Source organism: Austrofundulus limnaeus, unplaced genomic scaffold (genome assembly GCF_001266775.1).
Source record: "Austrofundulus limnaeus strain Quisiro unplaced genomic scaffold, Austrofundulus_limnaeus-1.0 Scaffold201, whole genome shotgun sequence".
Classification (NCBI taxonomy): domain Eukaryota; kingdom Metazoa; phylum Chordata; class Actinopteri; order Cyprinodontiformes; family Rivulidae; genus Austrofundulus; species Austrofundulus limnaeus.
In genome coordinates this window covers 521,414-533,039 of record NW_013952603.1, presented here as the reverse complement: position 1 = coordinate 533,039, position 11,626 = coordinate 521,414, and the positions used below count along the sequence as shown (strand labels likewise).

The window sequence follows — 11,626 nt, the reverse complement described above, 5'->3', positions numbered from 1 at the left end:
GTATATTTTCTCTTGAATTTGGCTCAGCAAAGTGAAACAGGAAGTGACATCAAAGGGGAACTCTTTAAGAAAAGAAACACTAGACTTTGTTTATTGAAACAATCTTTTTTAAACTCTTCATCTCTCTGATAGTGACTCAWAATATTCTAAACATCAGATTCTTCTCTAAATATTGTAGCATTGCTCTGTTTACACGCAGACATTCCCCTTTGACATCACTTCCTGTTTCTTCACATGTAAATATCTCAACAACTGTTCATCTCAACCACGGGAAATTTGTTTTGCAATGTGTTTTCAATGTTGTCTTTCCAAAAACGCATTTGCTTTTATTACAAAAATTTGATGTCACAGTCACTTTAAATACCTTTTTCTTATTGAGAACTTAATGTCCCACTAGTTTACTGAACAGTATTTAACTTGTTGACATTTATCCAAAGCAAAAACCCAAATATTGCCAACATTTGTCAGGTTTATGACATTTCCATCTACAGGAGAGGAAACATAGATCAACCTGTAGACCAGTCCTGGTGTCTTGGTTTAAAACAGTTCTAGATACCATCAGTTTTTCTTTTTGCTCCTTTCTGTCGTGACTGCAGGGCAGATAATTCTGTTCTTTAAGCTGTCTGCCCTTCTAGTCATTAGGTAGAATTTGAATCTGTCCAAGAAAGGCAGAGGGGGGAGAGACACATTGTGAATTTGGGAGTCTCCAGTGCTGCAGGTTGTATTGTCTTTAAGATGGACAAGTCCGTAATGACCACAAAGTTGTGTTTGCTTCAAGTGTTTAAGGCTTAAATGTCAGTTGTGGTCTCACAAAGTGGATTTTATTTTRGTCACATGACAAAACAACAAAAAAATAAGCTTTGTTGCGTAAAGATATATATTTTTTAAGTCATGAGTTGTCCCTTATTTCTTATTTTGTTTCCAAGAATCCAGACTTTCTTGTAATTATTTCAAGTAGTCTTCATCAATTAGACTAAAAACTGTTTTCACCCACACACCAGCAGGTTACTAAAACACTGACTAACTACAGAACTGTAGTTATTTATCAGAATTCTCTTTAATAACTGACCTCCACATTTGCAAAATTGGATATTTAGATATTATCTCTTGTTGTCTTTGTACATACCTTGTTTTTCTACACAATATAAATAATATTTGCACATTGTTGCATTACTTTATGTCCATTTTTTGCTTTGTTTAGCTTCTTGATTCTGACTTGAATCATTCAGTGGAAATGTTTTAACCTGCTATTCATATTGTGATATGAATAATACTGCTGTCATCTTGTTGGTGAATGTGCACCGATCTTATTTATTTTTTTGTCTCTATTTAAGAGCTATTTTTACCTTTTATTGCTTGTGTTTATTTTGCTGGGACCTGAGTTCATGTTTTCTTGTATCATGTTCAATGAACAAAATTAACTTGTAGCCTCTGTGTCTAATTTAGTTTCTGTTTCCGTCACGCTTTAACATTAGCATTCATGCTAACCGCATTTTACCTATTTTCCTCCAGTTTTTAGTGAGTTTGCTCATCGTCCACAGATTGAGAATTCAACTACAACACTTCTCTGAAAAACATTGCCATTATCCATCCATCCATGCATTATCTATACCCGCTTCTTCCTTTCAGGGTCACTGGTGTCCATATTCAGCAGTCACTGTGCGAGGGGCGGGGTACACCCTGCACAGGTCACAAGTCCATCACAGGGACACATAGAGACAAACCCATTCACTCTCTCACTCACAGCTAGGGACAATTTAGAGTTATCAATTAACCTAACAGTCATGTTTTTGGTCTGTGGGAGGAAGCCGGAATACCCGGAGAGAACCCACGTTGCAATTATTGACCCGTCAAAATAAAAGCGGCAAAGTGATCGTTTAGCGCATTTACACGTTGGTTTAATTTGCCTCCTATATTGCCGGACCTTGATGACGATGCTCAAATGGTGTATCGTTCAGCGCTAATGGGGACCTTCACTCAGGCTATTTTCAGAACACGAGTCATGTGACTATGTYCGCTCTACACTGGTGTGCGTACAAACTCTCGTAGGCGCTACATTGATATCAGTGGAGCTACGCCCGTCTAGCTGTGTTTAAACTTTAAATAAATTTAGGAAACTCCACCAGGAGGACCACAAAACATTGTGCTTTAGTTCTTATAACAGTGACGTAGGATACAGCCATCACCCCCACTGTAACAAGTATTTTGTGTTACTTTTCCCAAGCTAAGATGGAGGCTAACAGCTTGACCGGAAAAGATCACGGACTTAATGTCTGCTCCAAACATTTAATCAGAGGTGAAAGACCAACACTGGACCATCTGGTCCTGTCCCTGCGCATTCTGTCCATAAACAGTTTGTTTTTACTGTAGCCTACTGTTAACTTTACTCATAGCATCTATGCTAGCCTCGCTCAGATACAGCGCTCTACTGCAGTCAGACCAGCATATAGTGATATTTTACTTACAAATTCTAAAAATCACCATTAAGTTTCTTTAAACAATGCAGAAGCCGTGACTCCAGTGATTAAAAAAAACACACACACRTAATAGAGCAGCAAGCTAAGCTAAGACATCAATAAAAACACCAACCTTTTTAACAATTTGCTCGCTTTCCAAGTCTGTCGAAGACCTGGACCCTCCAGCCAACCTTTCAGGTGAAGTTTACTGTGATTTCTGAAGTCGGATGTGTTGAAATTTGCTCTAGATATGTCTTTTTCTGTTACGATATTAACAGGAAATCTCTTTAGAATCCACTCCGATTGTCTGATCGTTTGTGAGCGCGGCGCTAAATGATATGTGTGACGTCACGAGAGCAGATCCCCATTCAGACATAAAAACTCACCTGAATTCAGGAGATAAACCAGTGTTTTGTTGACTCGTAATGAGGAACTTTGATTCTGCATGTTACAAAGACGGTTTGTTCCCATTTCTGTTTCTATTCAGATTTTTTTTTTATTTGAATTCATCTTTTTACTTAAAGACATGACTTTTCAATACTGTTCATCTGACATTTCTTCTTTTTTTGTTCTCAAACTGTTCATTTTCCTCTTTTTAAAGCCCACACTGCTCAATGTTTCATAGTCGAGCGCAGGGACCGGAGAGAGAAAATGAGTGGCAAATCAGCCGAAGTCCAAAGAAAATCTTTGAAAGACCTTCAGAACGCTCGGAGAACTATTAAAGATTATTTTAAAAGGTTGCGGGGAAGCCTGGCTCCTTAACAGCAGAGAATAAAGACGCGAGGAGCGGGTTAAAATCTTTGCACGGGGTTGAATGAAAGGATGAAAAACCACGATGTTATTGYTGCAGATTGGAGAGATTACCGTTAGCTTAATGCTACCGCAGCGACCCAAGTATCTGGGAATGAATTCRTTTACGACAGCTCTGTTGGGACTTGAACGCACCGTGACGTTTTTTTTTTCTTCTTTCTTTAAAGTGAGATGCATACATGTACACACTCACGCTGGTAAAAAAAATATAGGTTGAAGGCGTTATCCCTCAGTCCTGGTGCAATAATACCCCATATTACTGCATTACACACCCAGGGGCCACACAGCTCAGATTACAGGGAGGAGACGAACAATCTGACACACCGAACTCCGAATGTCAGTCTGTGCGTCTTTGTAGGAGTTTTTTCATAAATACACATTTATAACTTGATATTGCATCTGCTTTTTGGGGCTGATTTGACATAGTTTGGCCTGATTTGGGCACTTGAAGTGGATTATATATAAATCAACGAGAGCTTTGTTTTCTTGCTGCATTAGATGTAGATTTTTATTTTTTTATTTTCCCCAATGAGYCATAAATGTGCAGTCCTTGAACCAAAAAATGCACACAACCCACTTCAGCCATTTTACTAACTTACTCTGTTATTTAAATCAGAACCTGGCCGGATTGTAACGTTTTGTTTTAACTCTCACGTTGGCTGGCAACGGCTCCCGTTTCACTCTGTCATTATTACTCGGTGGGTTTTTGTTTTTTTTTTTTACTCAGCCCGCCGACTTAACATCAGCCCGGGGCGGATGCTACAGAGGTGGAGAGTGACAGAGCGGTGATTACGAACRTGGAGCACGGTTGTTGGATATGTGCCGCGAGCGCCGCGACTCCGATCAACGAGCGACGAGGGGAAAGAGCTCGCATTTCACCGACCTGCGCTCGCAGCGGCGCGCTCTCAATCTGTCACACGGCACACGGTCTATCACTCCCACCCCAGCTCCTGATGCCCGTGTTTACATGTTGCAGACATGAATGCAACTTATTAGAGGGATTCATCTGCTTTTAACAAATAATAAAATAAGCCCGGCGCCAGCTTTTTCCTTTAACGTCCACATGTGCCGTTTGCTTATAGCAGATCATGGCAACGCTGTCGTGTCCCAGTTTAGATAATATCTGTGTTTTTATGTCGAGTCCAGCCGCGATGCAGTCTRAAGGTATATTTTCAAGAGCGCCGCAAACGTATATAATAAAAGACATTAATGGAAAATTGCACAGACTGTRCATGCAACACAAAAGAGCTCTGACTCAACGTAGATTGTAATTCAGGTTTGTGTGTACTCTGCATTTGTGTGAGCTCGTCTTATCTACATGTACGTTGCGTTTTTTCGTGCCTGATTGCTGCGACTGAGTAAAACATGGAGGCAATTTCATCCACTGCAGGAGATCTCTAATAGATGACACACAGAGAGGGGAAAAACACACACACACACACACACTGCTGTCCATTTCTTTAGCTGAGAACATCCCGTATCAATGACTTTCAAATCATTTCATGGCACTTGTTTGTCTCCCTGTCTCCTCCTCTTCCTGCAGGTTTCAGTCCTGAGTGTGGGCACTATGATTGTGAGCAATAATATAATTTTGTCGCATTGATAAAACATAAATTGTCCTCGAGCTTCGCTTTTCCTAATGATCCGTTTAGAGATGGCAGCCCTGCCAACCTCTCATCGCTCCACGTTTGGTCCTTCATCTCCGTTCCCCTCTCCTCCTCCTCCTTGTTTCTTTTTTTTTTATACTCTCCTTATTCTATCTTCCTCTTCCGCGCGCCCCCCCTCCCCCTCCCCCACCCCTCTCCGGCAATACAAAGCGGGGTGGCAAAATCCACGGGTGCGATTGTCAAATCAATTATTCATTCTGTGCAATTACACTCACACAAAGAAGTTTCCCCGTGCTCCGAGTAGTGATTAAATTAACTGCTATTCCAGCTGCCCGTCGCCACCAGCCTAATAGAATATTCATGGAGGCGGCCGACAGAATGGCCGATCTCCATTAACTTCATCATGCTCACTTAATTACAGGCTTGTTATTGTATTTACACCTAGTTAGAGCGTGCAGAGCCCCGATCTACTCGTGCCCAGCTCCACCAGAGTGCGCGCGAGTGTGTGACAACACCGAGTTAGAGCCGAGCTAACCTCTGGTGGCGCACGTGCACGAGCGCCGGACTTTGCGTGGACGCTCACGTCTGTTTTTTCTATTTCTTTCTAGTTTTCTTTAATATATCCCCCCCCCACCCCCCCCCCCCCCCCTTCCATCACGCCCGGGCCTCTACGCCACAACCTTCTCTCTACTTCCACCTCGTTCTGTTTTTTTTTTTAGCCACACTCCCCACTGCGCTCCGACTCCCCGTCTTTCTTTTTCCTCTCCGCCGCTCTTAAATCATTCTTTTATCTGTTCGCCGCGCGGTGATTGAGTTGGAAAAAGAGAAAAGGAGAGAAGACGAAGGGGGAGAATTATTTTCTTCTACCTTTCAGAAAATGATGACATGATTGCTTTCGCTTGATCATGCATCATCACCCCTTTCTCTTTTTTTTCTTTTTTCTTTTTTTTTTTGTTCCCCCTGCCTCCCCACTCCCCTCCTCTTACCCTCCAGTCTTTCCCACCTTCGCTAAAATGCGGATTATCTGGTAATAGTTGCGAGTCAACCACACCRTCTTCGTCGTCTCGTGCGTGTGCGATCACCGTTTGACAAGTGAATGTTTTTTCAGTGGCTGAGTTACCAGGTGTTTAAAGTGTTTAACTACCTGCGTTGTCGTGTGGATGCTTGCGGCGTGTGTGTCTAACCTTTGTTCCTCTGGGCAGTCAGTGGGCTGGTATTTATCCAGCAGCCACTAATGCAGCGGACAGGAAGGACGAGGCAGGAGATGGAGCTGAGGAGGTGGCCAGGAGATGACAATATGGCCATATGGACGACAACTCTGTGTGTTCATGTTATCTAAACTAAAAACACATCTGCACACAAATATAAGTCACTGTTTGGACCGAGGTTTCCTCTGCCCTTTTTTTTTWAATGTGATGCACATTTCTTTATTCAGAGTGCATCTTAAACAATTATCTGATTAATTAGGCCTTGAATCGCAGCAATTTTCTGCAAATCAATGTGCCGTTTATGGATTAAAAATGCACGTGTGTCAGCCATTATTGTACTTGTACATAAAACAGGTCCATGATGATAACTTTTAGGTGTTTAGACTAATTTAAAAGTGAATTTATGCAATGGTTTATGAGTTTAGGCTTTAAATTCAATAGAATCCTGTATAAATTAGTTAAATTTGTGCCACATTAAAAGAACTGTAAAAGAACTGGTTGGAAACACATACGTCATGATTAGTGATAAAAACCTATTGATTCAGGGTGACGATTAATTCGTTTTTTTTATTCTAATTAACTGTAACAGGAAAACAAGACGAGGATATTAGAGGAAGTATGATCTGTCTTTATGGCTGCAGCTTTTTTTCAGGATTTAATTAAATTCTCTTAGAGTAGGGTTGGGCAATATTGGGGAAAAAATAATCACGATTAATTGTGGTATTTAGCGGACAACGATGAATTTGACGAGTAATCTCCTGGAGTCCCCGGACACCCTTATGTCCTGGTCACATCACACATTTAGTGGGAAAGATTTGCTCTTCGTAAAAATCTGTTCTAAATTGTGTTAAAATTACAGACTTCAGGTTATACGTCAAATTTTAAATTGCGTTGATAAATAAATAAATTACAGACCTTTATTTTAATGTTCGTCACATTTGAAGCGGACTGACTGGTGGCGTTAATTGTATTAATCGTCAAGTCCCAAAACATTAATCGATTAATGTTTTTCTGATGATTAATTGAACACGATACGATTATGCCCAACCCTTTAGGAGAGTTGGACCAGTTTGTGACGTCCACACGAAAATGCATTAAAAAAAWYYAAAWKKKKTTKKTKKTTYYWAAAAATACTCTTGCAAACATGGCGACATTTATCCACTTTAAGCACCCAACATGCTTCAGTAATTATTCCAGGCCTGTGTGTGGCGTCACAAAACTACATCATAAACAGGAAACAAGGCGAGAGGTGCACATWAAGATACAGGTTGTGTGTGAAACCCTTCTTATGTAGGTGACCCTGAAGACACGGTGCTTCTTGGTTCATCATGGACAGAAATGGCAGCTCTAGAAACACGAGGGGAAAAAGTAGTTCATATCTTTTAAAGTGTGTTTTTTTTATTTATTTATTTTTTATTTGTGTTTCTGTGGAAAACGTCTGAACTTTTAATATCTCACATGTAGCCTTTTGATCAAATTCACTTTGGAGAAAAAGTAATAATATTCTGACTAAAATTAATTTCTGGCATCTGGAAACTACTTCACTCAAAAAAATTTTACAACCCTTCTCTTTCACATTATATGTTTATTTACAGAGAAGTTTATGGATATTTACAAACACAAATAGCAACAGCAGCAGCTAGCTGCAGCACATCTGGTRTAGTCTGCGTCACTTCCTGTTGGAGGGTCATATCTCTGAAAGTCTGGCAGCAATCCACGTTGGCTTCAGCCCCTTTGAGACTCGTCGTTAACTCATCATTCTAGTCAGAATTAAACTCCATTTCCATAAAATAATGTTCTTCAAAGCTACCTGCAGCAGGTAAGATATTGTTTGTTCATTACCTTTCCTCAGAACCACCCTTCAAACGATCTACTTTGACTTCATAACATAAGTGATGTGCAACTTTTCTGCTAGTTTTAGCATAAATAAATGGTTACGGTGAAAGAAAAAGAAAAGAAGTTTTACTTTGAAATTCGTAGCCACCAAACTGCTGCTCCTCTCAGCTCATTTTTATCTCCAGTTTATCTCGCTTCGCTCCTTTGTGCGATGGCGGTGTTATTACTTGGTTTCATGGTACTTAATCTACACTTGGAGCTCGGTATAATTTTGAAAAGGTTTGGTTGTGGTTGCTAGAGAGCCGTCCCTCGGTCTTCTCCTCTTTGGCCTTATTACAGGCCACCTGAAGAGATAACAGGCACGATGTATTGACTTCATGCTCTCATTGGGCTTCGCCATCGATCTCATGATCCTGCATGGGTGCACGTTCCATCGACCCATCAGTCCAATTCTGTGTGTTTCAACCCCTCCAGCCCTCAAACTGATAGCGTTACGTGCGAGACACCATCGGACCTGTTGTGGTTGAGGGTGAAATGTTCTCAAGTGTTTATTAGAAACAATATAAAACCACTGAACTCCCTGTTTTACTTGGAAGTTGTCAGAACTTGAGTTGAAGTTTTAAAGTACCTGTGACATGCATTTTCATAAAATAGAAAAAATCAAAGAAAATATATTTATATTTAATAAACTTGGCACTATATACATGATTTTAGCCGTTATGTCACGTAATTGGCACATTTCCTTTTGAACGTGGCACAGCTAAAATGAAACAGGAAGTGACATCAAAGGGGAACTCTTCAAGAACGGGAACTCCGTAGATTTTGTTTATTTAAACAATATTTGAACACTATTTCTCATCTCTTTATGATAGTGATTAAAATAATCTACAGAAACATCAGATTCTTCTCTACAGTATGTTTTTTAGCCTTTGTAGCAAMGCTTTGTTTACATTCAGACATTCCCCTTTGACATCACTTCCTSTTACTTCACATGCAAATATCTCATCAAGTGTTCAGCTCAGCGGCGTGAAATATTTATTTTAAATGTGTTGTAATGTTATGATTCCAAACATACATTCATGTTTATTACCAAAATGTGATGTCGCAGGCRCTTTAACACTAATTAGAAAAGAAAGTTGTGTGTAATGTTAATAAAAAACAAAATAGGAATCATTTGCTAATCTCTTAGTTTATATTCACAAAAGAATGTAGTAAATATATCAAAGGTTTTAGAAAACTCTGATCTGCCTTTATAGATACACAAATCGGTCCCGGTTAAAGCTCTGCACTTTTTCTGCAGATGCATTCCTTCGTGCATAACGTCTGTTTTATCTCCGTTTTTGGCCRTTTGACTATCTTTATAAATGTCTGCAGCTGTATGACAGTCGACTTCTGGGAGCGAGTACTTAYTTTTATTTATTTTGAAGAGAGTCGTTGTTATTATTATTTTTTCTTTTACGACAGGGTCTCATTGGCCGGCCAGACGGAAGTCAGTCATGGGTCAGATATGGCCTGCGGGCCACCAGTTGTCCGTCCCTGTTTTAGAGACTGAGGAGACCAGTTGCTGGAGTTTTTAGAGGGGAACWGTATCCCAGTCTTGTCTGATGGGRAATTCTAGTGTTAAACAGACTCATTTCAGTCTTAGCTAGAGGCACTGATGCACCCCTATACCATAACTCAGGGCTATTCAACTAAACTGCCCCGGGGGCCACAGTTACTGCAGGCCAACAGCTGAGGGGCCGAACATCCAGCAATTAAAGTCATTATGTAAATAATCCAAGTAATACAAAGACCTGTTAYCTTTGAATTAGTTTATTTTGCTGCATTTAATCATGAATACAACATACAGAACTCTATAATAAAAGTAATGATAATAAAACAATATCAAAAACAAAAGTAACACATTCTGCCTCCTATTTAATCCAAATATTTTGACATCTCTGAAAGCAATTTTATTTTCACTTTCGTAGTTTTATCTTCAACTGCTTGTAGTTTTAACTTTCTTGGTTCATAGAAATGGTTTTTATCAGCTTGTAGCCAAGATCCTGATGTTTCTGTAGACACCAAACATGTCTGTGTCCAACTAAAAGTAATTAAAGTATAAACTGGTGGTTTGACTTAAGAGATGAATGAACCAATTGGCGGGCCAAACTTTGGTCACTCGCAGGCTGGATGTGGCCCGCGGGCCTCCAGTTGAATAGCCCTGCCATAAGAGAGGCAGGCTTTTGAACTGACTGAATGGTCCTGGRTGTCTGTGGTTTCAAATTGGAATTTAAAGTTTGAATTAGTCTGACCCCAGAACAGTTTTCCTCTTTGCCTCGGCTCGTTTTACGTGATTGTTGGCCCCGAAAGGACAGCAGTAGTTCTGGGTGGTTTATTTTTTGTATGATAGAGCTTTAACCAGCGTTTTTGGATGATAAAATGCTCTGTTTCTATCCAGTCCTCTTACTAACCTGTTGATAATCAACATAATGAGATACAAATATCTCCTTCAACTGTTTATATTTGTACCTTTTACTGTTTCCATTAAATTCAAAATGACTTTTTTTCCCTCAAATTGTAAAATGTATTAGTTTAAACATTTGATATGTTTACTGTGTTGTTATAAATTAAATTAATAGTTTTATTTACACATCATCGTACAGATTTGGAGTTGTAGGATAATTTTATTTATTTATTTTCCCTCTCTCCCTCTTTCTTCTCCAGAAATCGTGAACCGTATGAATGACGTGAAGGAGGCRTATCAGAAGCTAAAAGACGTGCCGGACAAAGCGTTGGCCACCAGCAGCTACTCGGACGTTGACCTGGCCAAACTCTTCCAAGCCTTCGCCTCCCTCAAATAAAACCCTCTCACCTCCGCCGGACAGGAACCTGCCGCTCAGACGTTTGACGACGCCGCAGCCACACCTGTTTCTGGTTTGCAAATAACCGCGTGATTACCGATCGAAGTTTTTAAGGCCTAACTGGCAGCTTGTATTCCTTAAAACACCAATCAGACCTTCCCCTGGTCCTTTTCTCCTCGCACACACTCACACTCRTGGCTTGACCCCACCGCCCCGACTCTGTATGGTGAAGGCGAGCGGCAATCATACCTAAATGACGGTCTATTGTATGTGCAGAGGCTGGATGAGCCCAGATGTGTGCGTGCGCGCTCGCGTGTGTGTAAAAAATGGCTTGTCCTCAGAGCAGCTGGTGTACTCCAGAGGCAGCTAATTAGCCAATGATAGTGACCCCAGCCTCCATAAGACCACTGGATGCCTGCGGCGATCGGACACTTGTTCTGATTACCGCCATTCATCCCGTGTGTGAGTGTTACGAGTGTGTGTCGGATCAGAGGAGGGAGGAAGAGGGGAAAAAAAGGGAAAAAAGAGGGAGAGAGGAGTATGCAGGGAGTGGTGGGGTGAGGAAGGCCACACGCGCTGCTCCTTCTCTCTTTTGTCCCAGTATCGAACGTCTGATCCGCTGCCCCTCCCCTCCGTTTAACTCGTGTCAGCTCGTCGCCCTGATCTGGACAGATTTCAAAATAATGTCTTGTTTTTTTTTTTAATGTTTTATTCTTTTTGTTCCACTTAATCCGAATATTTGTTATTGATGTTTTGATACTAAAACTTTAATAAAAAAAATGTATAAAATGGTACAGTAGCCAGTTTTTGTAGGATGGATGTTATAAAAAAATATTAAAATTAAATTTCTGATGAATAGTAATTGT

The 11,626-nt window shown here is 40.4% G+C and overlaps 1 protein-coding gene across 1 annotated transcript in view; it reads left to right on the top strand.

Annotated features, from left to right (window-relative positions):
* The window catches only part of pola1 (polymerase (DNA directed), alpha 1), a gene marked incomplete at its 5' end in the record, with an annotated part of 86,945 nt that extends 75,323 nt beyond the window's left edge, over window positions 1-11,622 (top strand). The window contains 1 exon segment of the mRNA XM_014018769.1: window positions 10,624-11,622. Within this exon segment, the coding sequence (XP_013874223.1) occupies window positions 10,624-10,760 (137 nt within the window).
* Window positions 11,623-11,626: the final 4 nt, after the last annotated feature.